The following is a 15,493-nucleotide window of genomic DNA, read 5'->3' on the forward strand; positions in this document are numbered from 1 at the left end:
AATGAAAGGACGGTATAAATAATAGGTGTTTTCACAGCCTCCCAACGACTCCTTGGGGCAAGCAACTTGACAGACTGCCAGTCTTACAGAACAGAAACCTATCCGGCACGAGAGACATTAAAGGAGACTGCAATGAATTTACACGTAGCTGGCACAGCTTATCGATGCAGAACGTTTTGCAACCGACAACAATCCAAAGCAGAAAAAAAGCGTTTCTTTGCGCCAATGTGGACGGGCGGTTTTGACGAATAAACGCTTACCTCCCCATATGCCAATCTTGAGCTGCGACTTATCCAGGTTTTCCACATAATCCCCTATGAACCTGTTCAAGAGATCGCTGACCAAAGACTCGAACACCATGGTGAGTCGAGAACGACAGCGACCCTGTCGCAGATAACGCGCTAAAATGCCACAATAGGCATTTGATAAGGTTACTTCCTTCCCTGGATGACAGGCGTATACAGCGAGATCGACTCGTTCGGCGATCCACTCACACTGTCTGGATCAGGGGTCGCCGCGACTACTATATCATAAACAGGATGGCTAGTTAATACAAGAACATGGATCGCGAAGTGAAAGTGTACTGAGGTGGGTGATGTGCATTTGTTAACCAAATGAGAGACAGATCGAGACGATTCGTTTATTTATTTATGCGCAAGATATAAAATTACTGTTTACTTTAATTTGTCGTTATAAAATAAAAGCATTCTTCAATTTAGCCTACCAAAATGTAAATATAACCTATTCTTTTATTATTACCTATGTATTATTATTAACACAAAGGTTAAATCAATAGGAAATACTTAATTTGTTAGCTGAAAAATGGATTGGATGGGCCTGACTTTGACTGCAATTGCATTTTCCCACCTCGGATGCATCCATCACACTCTCTCCTTTGTCCCTTGTTTGTGGTTTTCCTTCAGGGACAAGTTTCCAAGCTCTTTAGAAAGACTGCTCCGCGTGGTCCCCAGGGAATCTGGTTGCAAGTTGATCTTGTGATGGTTGAACACGTGGCTTTTTGTCTTTGTGCTGAATGTTTTAAAACCAAACATGTTGTCTAGAATCTCAAGCATGTAATTAGATACTAAAAACACAAGTAAAGTTGTCTGTAGACAAACTTCCAGACTTGGTATAGTATCCATAGTGCATGCGGATGTTTATTGACAAAATATAATTTAGTCACAAACTGTTATAATAGATGTAAATAACTATTGTTATTGTTAGAACAAAACAATTGTAATATGCAGGATGCTGTAAACAGTGCATGAAATAAATCTATTTAATGATAAAAAATGTTTTCATGCATATGTGTGTGTGTGTGTGTGTGTGTGTGTGTGTGTGTGTGTGTGTGTGTGTGTGTGTGTGTGTGTTCTGTTCCTCTCAACTGTTTTGCCTTGTTGTTGGTATTTTTAGCCACAGGTAAAGGAAAATAAAGAAAGGAATCTGGGCGGGGCTTTAAATGACAAGTAAAAGTAAAAACAAACTGTATTCAACCCCAACACTAAGTTCATTATTATGGAAATGACAGCTGGAGTTTAATTTATTCAAGAGCAACAGCCCCATCTACGGGTGAATGACTTTAGGAACTTTTACTGTCAGTAAAATAGTATAAACTAAACCAGTTTAGTTTTTTGTAACATTTTCATGAAAATTTATTTTAAGTTTTAGTTTATAAAACACATATGTCAATAAAATAAATGGCTTTTAACAGTTTTGGACATTAATTTGGGTACGTTTTTGACATTTTAAACAAAGGAATGGAACATAGTTTACTGGCTTAAATTTGTTTTGGTTTGTTCATTATTTCTATTACACCTATTAAGTCATAATCATACAAAATTAAGTAAATTACCTATGGCATATGGAGCCATAGACCGGTTCTCAATCTAGTCATAATTTTAGACTTTATTTTTAGTAGTGTACACCATTACATAGGCATAAAGATGCTTAAAAGACTCATTCTACAAAGAATCATTCAGTCAGAGGTTCTTAAAAGAACCATTCCTTTCTTACGTTTTAATAATCTGAAGAACCTTCTTTAACCACAAAGAACCGTTAGTGAATCAGAAAGGTTCTTCAGATGTTAAAGATTCTTTATGGAACCATTTAGACAAAAAAGCTTCTCCTGTGGCATTGTGAAGCACTTTTATTTTTAAGAGTGTAGAAGAATAATATGAAATAGCTACATCTTGAACCCATGGTAACATCGAAATACAACAAAAGCCCTGACCATGCTGTAATACCACACGTTAATCTATAGAGAGCAGCATTTAGGCACTTACAGACTAAAGCTAAAGTTTATTGGTCTGAAAATCAAAGTGTATTTTGTGGCAGTGAATATCATCAGAAATGCTTTCAACGTTACAAGGCTTGTGGCGTTACATTGCCAAAATAGAAAATGAAAGCCACATATTTTGTAAGGGTTACAGAGAGGAGTTTTAGGACAGGAGAGTTGTTTTCAATAGAATTTGTGGAATGCTGTTGTGGACTCACCCCTGTTTGAGCTTTGTTGGGTCAACACATCTATAATACATTCCAGGTGCCTGAACACACAGTCCATGACTTCAGGCTACATCCCCTAAAACTGGGAAGCTGATTTACAACAGCACATCAAAAACAGAGATTGACAGACTGAGAGAGAGAGAGAGAGAGAGAGAGAGAGAGAGAGAGAGAGAGAGAGAGAGAGAGAGAGAGAGAGAGAGAGAGAGAGAGAGAGAGAGAGAGAGAGAGAGAGAGAGAGAGAGAGAGAGAGAGAGAGAGAGAGAGAGAGAGAGAGAGAGAGACAGAGAGAGAGACAGAGAGAGAGAGAGAGAGAGAGACAGAGACAGAGAGAGAGAGACAGAGAGAGAGAGAGAGAGAGAGAGAGAGAGAGAGAGAGAGAGAGAGAGAGCTACTGCCTACAATGCATTATTAAAAGTCTACTTGGCCTATTTGAAATTTAACTTAAGTATTTATCAAGAAATAAAATGATGAGTGGTTTTAATAAAATGATCAGAATGATTTTAAGTTGCCAAGCCAATATTTATATAAATAAAAATGTAAGGAGTTTGTGGTGCAGGTATTTAGCGAATTTGTCACTGTGTGGTACCCATTGGAAAATGTATTAATATCTGTGCTCTTTAAGCACTGTATATACCTTTAAGTTACTTGTATGCATCTTTTGGTGTAAATAAGCTACAAAAGCATACCTTTTTGAAGTATGCCTTGCTGCCCCAGTGACTTTTATACTTTTTTACCTTATGGGGACCAAATATACAGAAATATACAAATATATTTTCGATTGAGGAAAACTGTTTAAAACTGCATTATTAATTGGTTGACTTATTGACTGGTTGGTTGATTCATTAAATATTATATGTTCAAATATAATAATGTAATATACATTTACCATTTCAAAACTGATACACGGGAGAGGCCGACTACTCAGCCAGGACTACATTTCCCTGCATTCCGGTCTGCATGACGCATTTCCTCTAGTCCCACCTTTAGTGATCGGCTGGACTCGGTAAATTCCGTAAATCGAGAAGGGATTTACTCCAAAGAGGCAGGACAAGACCGTAGTTTACTGTGCATCGAGCGGCTGCGAGCTTGCAATGAAACTGCGGTAAACAAACTCACCGGTAAGATCCAGTGTGCTCAGATTTCAGCGTTCGGCGAATTGCGCACAGAAATATCCTCGATCCGTGTTTTAATGTGTTGTGTAGCCTATTAATACGGCAAGACCGATCTCACATGCAGTGTTTGAATGGATTGGGATTTAGAGGTGCGTGGAAATAAGCAGTGTGTGCTGGACAGAGACGTGCGTAGAGTCCTTATATTGCATCTGACATGATACACATGCTTCACCAGTTGCTAATGAGGAGAATTAATTCACGCGCACATTAATCGATGGGAACACTGTGGGTATCTGCGTCGTAATCGGTAAGTTTAACTACTTAAACATTTGTCTGTGAATTGCAGAAAGACGGATGATGACTGATATTTGCATTAAGGCAAATGTTCGTTTTTGGTGGTTTGTGTACCCTGTTGTTTTTTTGCGACACATGGATGGCAATGGAATACAAATGGTTAATATGGTGGGGATCTATATATATATATTTTTATTTAATTACATTTTTTTTTTTTTGGAGATTTCAAACTTGGCAAGGTTTGCATCGTGTATCTGAATATGCGATGCTTAACTTTTGTGGATTGCAACTAACGCCATATTCAGCGCATTCTGTGACTAAATGCCTTTCTAAATTAAAAAAGAGGACGCTTTATAAACAGTAGTGTATTAAATATTTTACAAACTTATCTTTTCAGAGTAGAAGTCAGCTTCTTTGGAGGAACTGAACTGCAGTGTGTTTAAATCGCAGCAATAATCATAGAGACCGTGACAGAATCTGTGTGTTTCTTCCAGGCATCTCTCTCTGAATCCGCATTGCCATAACCTTACCATTAAAGCCCAGTGCGTACTCTGACATTGTTTAAAGCTTTAAATCACTCTTAAAACAACTACCCACATTCATCCGCACCAGTGGGATAAAACGCTTTTGTGATGGTCCAGACACATGGAGCCCATGCTGACGCCACACCCCTCTGTGTCATCACATTTAAAACATCTGAAATTTAGACTTGCGGATTCTTCATTGTTCTTCGGGTGCTTTGTTTGTCTTTGATTTACATTACTCACCTTCTTGCTTAATTTAATTGCTATTCATTCGTTTGATAAATTGTATGCATGTCAAGTTTATCAAACATAAGACTGTTTTTGCTAATTTTGAAAAAAAAACAAAACAAAACAAAAAAAAACGTGAAGTAGTAGTTACCTTAGTTTTGACTTTTTGAATACACAAATATTTAGTAAGTTGGCTTTAAGAATTATTTGTTCGATGCAATAATTTCATACCATGTAGTGACCAATTTCTTACCAAACAAAACATGTATATATTTTATGACGACGTTAGGGTTGCGTATCGTTTCATGAAATGATTTGTGATCTTATCCTATAAAATGTTGTTCTTTTTTGTTTTTGAAAGATTTGATGGCTTACCCCATATAGCGTTACCACATGCAATTTTAGTTTTTTTTATGCTTTTTTATGCCAATTTAAAAACTGAAAAATATGCTATTGTACATTGAAATACATTGGCGTATTTCTTCAGCTTCATCTAGTTTGTCAGAGTCAAGAAACTTTTTTTTTTTTTTTTTAAATGTGCTTGTATTTTTTTTTTTTTTTTTAGTCTGATACGGGTGAAGAAGGTTTCTCTTACTTCAAGGCTCATGTATGCTTCAGATTTTTAAGCACCGAGTCAATATAACTCATCCTCCTCTCTAAGCGCTTGTAATCTCTCACTGAGAATGGACTGTGCGTTTTGGTTTTGTACTTTTGTTACATTTTATTAGCACTGTAGACTTTGCTTTTAAAGTCTTAAGTTAGTCTAATGGTATTTAGTGACCTGGAGAAGACGGACAGGTCTGCTTACGGTTTATGTGCTGATGGACTGCTGATGCTGATGAATCCAGTAGCTTAGGAAAAGGCATCAAGTAAAGTACTATCTGCTGTCCTTTTGACAAACTGCAGCTGCTTTTTATCACGGCCGACACTTTTATTGGTAGCTTGCCCATGGGTCATACCTTATTGGCAAGGTTCCTGATTCTCAGCATGTTTACACTGTATAGGTGAACAAGCTCACTGACTTGCTGCTTGCAACTCATCACTTGGCACTGTCTTTAACAATGTCCCACATATTCTTTGTTAAAATACTGTTTAATATTGCAAGGCCAGAACCAGGTGAACCAGGTTCTCCGCACCTAACGTGACCGTAAATAAAGAAATGGATTCCCTTAATGCTATGGATCAGTTGGTTTCAATAGAGAGAATTAGACATATGCCATATGAGACCAGTGAATAAAGCACGCTCTTTAATAATGGAACTTCAAACAGTCCATTTATTCATTCTCTTTTCTTTAAATTATGAATGGTCCCTTATCATGTAAAGTCCTTTTTGTTTATTTTGCCAGGCACTTGGGATTCAGATAAGCCTGCTGCTCCTCTGAACAATATTGCATGAGAAAAGAGTTCTGTCGGATAATCATACACTTCATTATATATATTGATGCTGACCGAGCTATATGTCAGCTAACCAAGCTTATGATGTTTTTCATGGCTAATTGCCACTAATTGTAAACACACTGTTCAAAAGTAATATTGTAAAACATTATTAAAATTAGAATTTTATATATATATATATATATATATATATATATATATATATATATATATATATATATATATATATATATATATATATATATATATATATATATATATATATATATATATATTTTTTTTAAGACAAAGCTGAATTTTCAGCAGCGATTACTCCAGTCTTCAATTTCACAATCATTTAGAAATTCACATGATGCTCAAGAAACATATTCCTATATATACCAATGTTGAAACAAGTTATGTTTTTTGTAGGTTTTTTTTAGTATTCTCGCTATACATTTGTTTTAGGATTCTTTGGTGAATATTTCAAAAGAATAGCACTTATTTGAAACCGACATCTTCTGTAACATTATAAATGTCTTTACTGTCACATTTGATCATAGTAATGCATCCATTTTGAATAGAATATTTTAAATAATCTTACTGGCCCCAAACGTTTGAACTGTGGCGTGTGTATTAGGCATTGTTTCAAGTGCATATACTTTATAACTACGTACATTTAGAACACCTGCAGTCTTTGTATTTTGAAGAGCTTTTTTTTTTTTATTGTTGAACATGAATGGTAGCAAGTTTACGAATGTATGTGTGTGCATATTTGTGCATTCAAATGAGTCTTAGCACACCTGCAATTCTGGCTCCACCTTGTGCAAGTGCAGAAGTTTCCTTTCCTCAATTACTTTACATTAGTCAATGTAAAGATATGAATCTTTTACAAGACCTCATGTCATCTCAGACCTGTTTGATTTTCTGTCTCGCATTGTATACAGAATAAGGAAGCTTAGCCGGATGTTAACACTAAATGAGCAGGGTCGGTCAGGCTCCAAATGAACATGTAGTATTTATTTGACTATATGACAAGTCTCCTGAACAAAATTCTGCTAAACTTTGAAAATTCTGCTAAACTCAGTGTTGCGTAAAAGTCATAAAATCATGTTGGGAATACAACGAGAGTGAGTTACTTACTTAAAAATGACAATTTTAATTTTGAGTGAACTATTACTTGAAAATGCAGTTTTCACACAAGGTTGAGGTGGAAGTTTGACTGCAGCTCCTCTTTAAATGCAGCGGTTATTATTAGCAGGGGTGTCGTTGGGTATGCGGGTGTCACATCCTTTAGCTCCTGTGAGTTCTGAGCACGACTGCCAACAGCAACTGATAAAACACTACACCTGTCATCATTCTCTCTTTTTGAACTCTGCATTCCTTGTTTTGTCACTCTTATCTGCACCTTGATTCTGGATTGAAAATACCTATTTGTTTAGTTTTGGCTTCATAAGTTTTAATAAAGTTTTAGGTTTGGTTGAGCCGGGACTTCACCAAAACCCTTTACATTTAGAACCTCGGTTGCCTCCGTAATGAGAATCAATCATTGCAATATACATTAATACCGTTAACTCAAATTTAACGTCTGTATCGGCAGTAGTTCACCTAAACATTTTAATTGTGCCATTTTCTCACCTTTAATATCATTTCAAACCTGTGGAACACAAAAGATATTGTGAAATACGCAGCTTCGGAGCCCACTCGATTCTATTGCTTAGAAGGAAAAATTAATAAAAAGGGTATACTGAAAAAAAGTACTGTTCCACAGAAAAAAAGTCTTGTGAAATAAATGACTATCAATTTAATTATTCATAGGTTGCTTAACCAGTGCATCTCTCATCTTGTAATCCATCTTACCAGAACCAGTTGACAAACTTTTGGTATTTTGCTGCTAACTATTTTATCGGTTTCTTTAGCAAAAAATATTTTATTCAGCATGCATGTATATGATCAAAACTGACAGTAAAGGCTAAATAATTTCTAATGTTACAATAGAAACGCATTCTATTTCAAATAAATGTTGTTTATTTGACTTTTGTAATCCTAAAAAAAAAAAACTTTAAGCAGCCCAGCTATATTCATCATAGCTCTGTCAGCACTGTAATTAATAATTAAAATATATTAAATGGAAAACGTTTTTTAATATCATACAAAGTATTCCTTTTACTGTATTTTTGTTCAAACAAATGCAGCTTTGGCTTCTTTATTTAAAATCTTATACGACAAACTTTTTTTTTTTTCATCATCTTTGTTAAATGCAAATTTATTTACTCAACAAAATGATACCTCCAATATAAAACATTTTTTAGCCGTAAAGTTGTGAACTAGGGCGTTTAGCTCCATAACTTCAAACACAGAACACCTTGGAGCCTTTCAGTTTGAGTTTGACTCTGGAGGCCTGAGGCTGTTTCTACCCCCACATTCTCTGTGCTGAAAAAGGATCCAGGTCAGTCTGTTATATCGGGAGCTTCTGCTATTGCTGCCTCCCCTTCGGCAGAATGGCTATCTGGCTCGTTGTGATCTCTTGTGCTCGCTGTGAGTCGGTTGCCAGAAAGGGCAGGTACAATTCCTATCCAAACTGCTATGAGGATTCATGCAGGCTTCTTTCACATGAGCACATTCCACTGGAGCTGTAGATGAGTGATCAAAGAATTGCGCTGAAAGAGAGATACGGTGGTGTGATGGATTGTTGGACAATGTATAAGGTAGAGGACATGTCTCGTATGAACAAATAGTTTTGAAGATAAAACCTTGGATGTGTCCTGTCACTGCATAGAGCGCATTCTCTGTCAGGGTATTTTTGGGAATGCAGAATATTTTTTGCTCTCTGACATGAGGCTCAATATGGTTACATGAAATCAGAGAGTGGAGAGGGGCTTTTCTGAGCCGGTCTGCAGCTGGCTGGGTGGCGTATGCTGCATAGATGTGACGTTCCCAGATTCCCTGTATTGTAACTGGAACAGACTTGACTGTGGTGCTGCCGTTTTCCATGTACTATGGAAATGTGTTCGACTGAAAGCTGCTCAAACAGTTGTAGAACCTTTTTTTCAATTTATTTTAAGAGCTCTTTTACAAGACCGTAGATTCGAAATTTAGATGTTTTAGAATAATAGTTTCTGTTGTATGATTTTTATAGTGTTTTGTTATAAATACCACAGTGTATAGGGTAAGTTAACTGAACAAAACTTTACTTTACAACCTGTGTGACTCCACCCCAAAGTGTAAAGGTTTATCGTGAATTACTTGCCCCCATGTCATTCCAAATCCTTAAAAGTTGTGTCAGCCAGGCAACACAGATGTGCTGTTTTCATTCAATTTAAAGTGTAAATTAATTAATATTTAAATAAAAAATGGCACTACAGTGATGCAGATGAGATGAATTGTTAAATAAAATCATTATTTTTATTTTCTTTGTGTACAAAAAAAAACTTCATAAAGTTCAGATTGGACCGCTGATAGCAGATGGACTATTTTCACAATATATTTCTTAAAGCTTTTATGGGTTTGGAATGACATTTTCATTTTGGGGTGGAGAAATCCTTTAAGAACTTAAAATATATTTTTCTTCTTTCTCCTTCTCATAATTATTATTATAATATATAAAGGGGTCCGATATTGGACCTCATTAGCTTTCAGAGTATCTTATTTTGTGTAATAATTTTTGGTTTGTTATATCAGACAGAATTGAAATGTCAGTACATTGAACTGAACATTGAAATTTTTCATTGAATACTTGTATGTGAAAAAAGGGCATCCTTATGTTTACGAAAAATGGGACCTAGACACTATCGTATACAAATGTATTGGGCCATCTGACTGTTAACACAAGCCAGAACATTGCATTCTGAATACATAGTTTATTTAGATATGTAGTTGCCTCAGTGATTGCATTTCTAACAGCTTCCCTTTGGGATCTTTCTTTGGGAATCTTTGCCCTCTTATCTTGTATTTGTGAGCTCAGGCGCTAATGCTAGAACAGGCTTGAAATCTATGTTGCAGTTTAATCGAAGTGTTTGATGGAGCTGAGGTCAGGGCTCTGTCCAGACTGATCAAGTTCTTCCATACCAAACTCCTTTACTTTGTAAACTGGGGCACAGTCATGCTGGACCTATTCTCACAAGTGGAAAGCATTGCATTGTCCAGATTTTATCTTGTAGCATTAAGATTTGCCTTCACTGGAAGTAAGGGACCTAGCACAATTCCTGAGAAACAGACCCATAATGCAATGTCTTCACCAACAAACCAGGCAGGTAATATTCTCCCGGCATCCACAAAAACCAGACTCAAGCATCAAACTGTAAAACGGAGAAAGATGATTCGTATCTCAACAGAACACATTCCCACTGCTCCAGTCCGGGGGCTGTGTGCTTTATGCCTCTTTATGTGACGCTTAGCAATGTACTTGTAGATGCTTGGCCATGGAACACATTCTGTGAAGCTCTAGCCACACAGTTTTAGTGCTGATATTAATGCCAGTGAAAGTTAGCCATTAGTTAGCGACTCAACCTTATTTTATGGTCGTAGCTAAGTTGCTTCCACCTTACAAAAATGCCATCATGGCTATGTGATTTTTTTTTCTTTTTCTTTTTTTTTTTTTCCTCCTCCACACTTGTCAATAGGTCTGAAAATTCTGAATGCAGTAATTAAGAGATGTTTCCCAATACTTTTGTCCATATAGTGTAAACTTTATAGAACTTGTAAAGAATCAAGTGATAGAACTTATATTAACAGAAATCTCCACTCACTTAGATTATTTTGGTACCTCATTAGATCATCTTAAGTATTATAAACATGCAAGTAACATTACATCAATATGGCTGTAAAAATATATAAATAGCTTGGCAACACAGTTCTTTAAATGGATCTTACTAGTCCTTAATGACAGATGGATCTATAGAGTAAGCTAGAATGGATCGTACTTCGTCTCAAGAACATTTACTTCAACAGATGCAGTAGATTTTATTTTGAAAAAAAAAAAAGATTAACACTCACACATGAAGTGAGTGTTAATCTTTTTTTTTTTTTTTTTTTTTTTTTTTCAAATAAAATTTACTGCATCTGTTGATATTCTGTAATTGTACCCATAATGTGTTTGTGGAAAACATGTCATCTCTTTGAAGTCTGTTTGTCCATAAACATTTGTCAGGTTTTAAAAAGAGTATTTGCCTTAAAAAGCATTGAAGTTAAAACGCTTGTAATAAATGCTGGTAGTGTTTTGCTGCTTGAAGAGGAGTTGGTGGGGGGGCATGTGTCCAATTTTATCTGTCTCTCTGTCTGTCTCTCACTCTCAGTTTACTACCTTCTTGGCCCCCCTCTGTCCTTTCTAAAGTTGGAATTTGCCTTGACGTAAAGATGCTAATATTTGTCGACCATCCGTTTAGCCTTCCCAGGCCTCTGCGTTGACAGAACATCTGAGTTATGGAGTATGTATGAATTGAATTCTTTCATCAAAGGTCAGGGATTGGTAAATCGTAAAAAGAAGCATTATTTACTTTTGTTTTCCATGATAAATGAGCCAGTGGTGCTTCAACACACTCGATTAAAAAACACTTGATGACAGATAAACTGTTTGAGATAATTTAAGGCAGAATGAAACATCATCAATAAAAAAGGAAGTGGAGGATGTGACACTTCTGCTGTTCTTCTCAGACTTGCGATCCTAAAAATACACTTTGTTTACACAGATCCCCACTGCCCATTAGAACAAGATCATGTTGAAGACTATGAAGAGTTTGGAGCCAGATGCAACCTCCTACATGTCCCGTAGCTCTATATAAGGTGATTTGTTGTGTGTTTATTGGTGAGGGCCGAGATCTAGTGTTGTGTAGAGACGCAGAAAAGGAAAAGCAAACCTGGGTGTCCTGCTCCATGAGGCTTACTCCCGCTCTCAATGTGGAGCACTTGTTTTTGAAAGTGTCTTGAGAGCTCCAGCTGGATTCGATTACTTGTGGACAGCTCTGCATTAATTAAATGCTCGGAAATAGTCTTTTATTTGTGCGGCATGTTCTTGGAGTTCCCTAATGCCGAGCTAAATGGATACAGCAGATTATCCAGGCATGTAACTCCTGACTGGCATGTTTACTGGAAGGCTATGTGGTGTAATCCTCTGAGGTGCATCTCGTAGTATGGGACATAACGTCCATAACCAGATCTGTGTGATCTGTTACAGCTGTGCGCTCTGAGGTCATAGTTGTGGCTCAGGAAATTATATGATCCTTACCTTAGATGTGGGCGGCATTATGACTGTGTTTCTTCCTGGCAGTGCATAAGTCATTTGTTAAAGTATGCAGATGCTGCTCTAGTATTTGTGCTCTATTTTAGAATGGAGCGCTGCTGGGTCCACTAATATGCATAATAGCCTCATTAGCTGACAGTGGTTTTAGTTGCTAATCCCCAAAATCTCAGTGACAGTTCAGATTAAGCTGTCTAGCGCTGCTCATTTTTCACAGGAATAGCTGCTTTATGAAAGCTTACAGCATGTTAAGTGTTGCCCCAGTCTTTTTAAACAAGCTGGATTGTCAGTGAAAATACAGTCATTAAACCGGCTAATGACTAGCAGGAGGCTGCTGATTGGCTGCTTAGCTGCAACAGGAGATGCTTTTGCAGATGTTATTGCTGGTTGCTCATGTCTATTTCCGTTTGCAAACTCTTACATTTTTGCAAAATATGTTAAGAGAGCCAGTACTTCTGTGACAGTTCTGGACTGATCTGACTTGCTTTTAAAATATGGAATGGTTTATGAACTAATTGACCTGGTTATTATTCAATTTTTGTGTTCGAGGGTCAGAATATGTTTTTGTTTTTTGTATTTTTTGATGAATAGATGCTTTTACAAAGAACTGTCAAGAGCTGATAAAACAACATTCCCTTGATATTTTGACATGAGAGGTCATTATAAAAAATAAACTATGAAATAAACGTGCTTTAAGTTTTTGTCTCTGAGATGCAAGCAAATATAAAGGACTGGGATATAATTCGTTGTGTGAATGCTGTGCTGGTTTCTTGTAGGGTTTTGTGTGCGCTGAAATGGCTTTAACCCAAGAACACTGACTCTGCAAGATGATCTTTTTAATGATAAAATACTTTCTCCAGCATCCCATTTTAATGTGGAGCATACTATAAGTATTTGCAGGTTGATTTCCTCAGTGTGTGCGTTTGAGATGCTGTACAGAGTAACAAATTGGTTTTGTTTGAGCATCCTTTCCAGGCTGAATGATGGAAGACAGGGGAAGCGCTCAGGAAATAAAGTGAATGTGTGTCTGTGCAGGTTTCTTCAATCAAATCCATTTACCCATGTTAAATATATAGCTGTGTAAATCTGCGTCAGCCCCATCGTCCACATGGTGAGCTGGCTGCCTTTAAAATAGAAATTTCTGTGTTTGTTTGCCCATTTTGTTGGAGGGATTATCATTTTAGAATGATGGTTTAATGTGCCTTCTTTCTATTGAAACCGTTCATACACCCATAGGTCTAGACTAGGCTGTATTCATGCTGTGAGTTAATCTAGCCTGGAAGCTTATTGAGTTTTGCTGATCCAGCAGGAATGTTGCTTGTCTTTCAAGAGCCAGACTCGCTAACTGGTCTGTGATAAAACAGATTTTACACTATCTAATATCAGAAACCCAAGAATTTCAGAATGAGCTAGTTTTGCGGCTCAATTTACTGGAATATTTATTTTGAACTAAGGGTTACCTCAGCTGAAAATGAAAATTGTCATAAAGACTTCATACAGCTTCAAAATACTGATTTCTGTCGCTTTACTGGAAGCCCATTATACCAAAATGTTAATGCTTGAAAACATTCTTTAAAGGCACTGTAAATATAATCCTTATCTATCAAGTCATTTAATCCAAGTCTTCTGAGGAGACCCAGTATGACGCACGGATTTAAGGTTTTACTCGCATACCTGGAGCATATTTAAAAAATCTAAACAGAAGCTCAAAAGTCAACCAGTGAGGTTTGTTCTTGCACTTATAGAAAAAGTTGAAAGTTACAATATGTTTTTACTTTTCCCCCCAAATCTACGACAGTTTGATTTCTCACAATTCATTAATGAGCAGTTTCTGTATTGTTCAGTACTTGCTGTAAATAGGTTGAACATGTACTCAACGTGTCTGAAGTTAATGTGTCATCCTGCTTGAACATGCTGCATGTACAGGGGGTTGTTCATTCTGTCTTTCAGTGATAGTGAGTCATTGGGAAGCCGTCTGACGCACTGATGTGTTGCCAGCACGGTCATGTGAACTTCAACGCCTACACATGCAAGTCAGGCCAGTGATGGCCATGTCTGCTGTTCATCACACAAGCCTTTCCGAGCGTCATGCTTTAAAAGTCACTCATCCACCCCCCCTTCCATCTCTCCTCCAACTTGTTCATTACTTTCCAGAGTGCTCTTGGCACAAAAAGGGTGTCTGAATGTTTGTAATTGTGATTTAGTTAAACGGCTGTTGTGCTACTTTTTATTATTTATTATGGTGCTTTGAGTATGATGGTGATTTGTGATCTTCCTTTTGTGATTTAAGTTATAATTTGAAGGCTTTTAGATTTCCAGCTTGGCATAGATGATGAAGAGCTGTTTTTCTTTATAGTCTTAAAGAAATAGCACACCAAGAGAACAAAACAAAAATAATTAAATTGGTTCTCTCCCCCTGGTTTTAATCTAATGCAACTTTATTCCATTAAACACAAAGGGAGAATGTTTTGCCAGACTTATGAAAATGGCATATGAAAAACACAATTTAGCTTACAACATTCCATTTCATCTGAAGTCGCATACTGGCACATGAAGATAATTAATTTTGCAAGAGCTTAAAGGGATTGTCCTCATGTCATTCAAAAACCATAAGACATTTGTTCATCTTCAAAACACAAATGAAGATATTTTTGTTGAAATCTATGAGCTCTCTGACCCGCTGTTGGTTGCAAAGCGGCTGACACATTCAAAACCCAGAAAAGGACATCATTAAAATGCTCCATGTGACATCAGTGGTACAACCTTCATTTTATGAGGTTGCAATAATAATTTTTGTGCATAAAGAAAACAAAAAAATGTCTGATTTTGACGCACGTTCACAACAATAATATAACAGCATTCTTGCACAAGGTGCAGCATCATAGCATCAGATCCTCTCTCAGCAGCGCCACATGCAGTCATTGTGATACCGAGGAAGGCTGACATGGTAGAGATGAATTGAACAAAATCATTATTTGTATTTTCTTTGTGCAAAAAGTATTCCTGTACCCTCATAAAATTAGAGTTGGAGCACTGATGTCACAGACTATTTTACAGTTCTTACTACCTTTCAGGGTCTTGAACGTGGAAGGTGTTACGTGTTTGAAACGGCGTAAGGATGAGTAGTTAATTTTCTTATTAAACATTATGTTCTGTATAGTATGTATGCATGTGGCTTATGGCATCAGTTGCTTCACTTGATTCTGCTATTGTGACCTAACGGG

General features: G+C 36.8%; 2 protein-coding genes across 6 annotated transcripts in view; one reads left to right on the plus strand and one right to left on the minus strand.

Moving 5' to 3' along the window:
- Nucleotides 1-491, minus strand: part of vps13c (vacuolar protein sorting 13 homolog C) — a 45,045-nt gene extending 44,554 nt beyond the window's left edge. For 2 of the 3 annotated variants that reach the window (XM_043243580.1, XM_043243579.1), the window contains exon 1: nucleotides 261-490. In XM_043243580.1, the coding sequence (XP_043099515.1) occupies nucleotides 261-360 (100 nt within the window). In that variant the 5' untranslated portion in view covers nucleotides 361-490. Of the gene's footprint in view, nucleotides 1-260 lie in introns of all 3 variants that reach the window. The other variant, XM_043243578.1, reaches the window with a different exon arrangement.
- A 3,174-nt stretch (nucleotides 492-3,665) lies between these two features.
- Nucleotides 3,666-15,493, plus strand: part of tln2a (talin 2a) — a 42,356-nt gene continuing 30,528 nt past the window's right edge. For 2 of the 3 annotated variants that reach the window (XM_043244863.1, XM_043244864.1), the window contains exon 1: nucleotides 3,668-3,921. The gene's annotated coding sequence lies outside the window, so the exon portion shown is untranslated. Of the gene's footprint in view, nucleotides 3,922-15,493 lie in introns of all 3 variants that reach the window. The other variant, XM_043244862.1, reaches the window with a different exon arrangement.

The sequence above is a fragment of the Puntigrus tetrazona genome, chromosome 7 (genome assembly GCF_018831695.1).
Source record: "Puntigrus tetrazona isolate hp1 chromosome 7, ASM1883169v1, whole genome shotgun sequence".
NCBI classification, from domain to species: domain Eukaryota; kingdom Metazoa; phylum Chordata; class Actinopteri; order Cypriniformes; family Cyprinidae; genus Puntigrus; species Puntigrus tetrazona.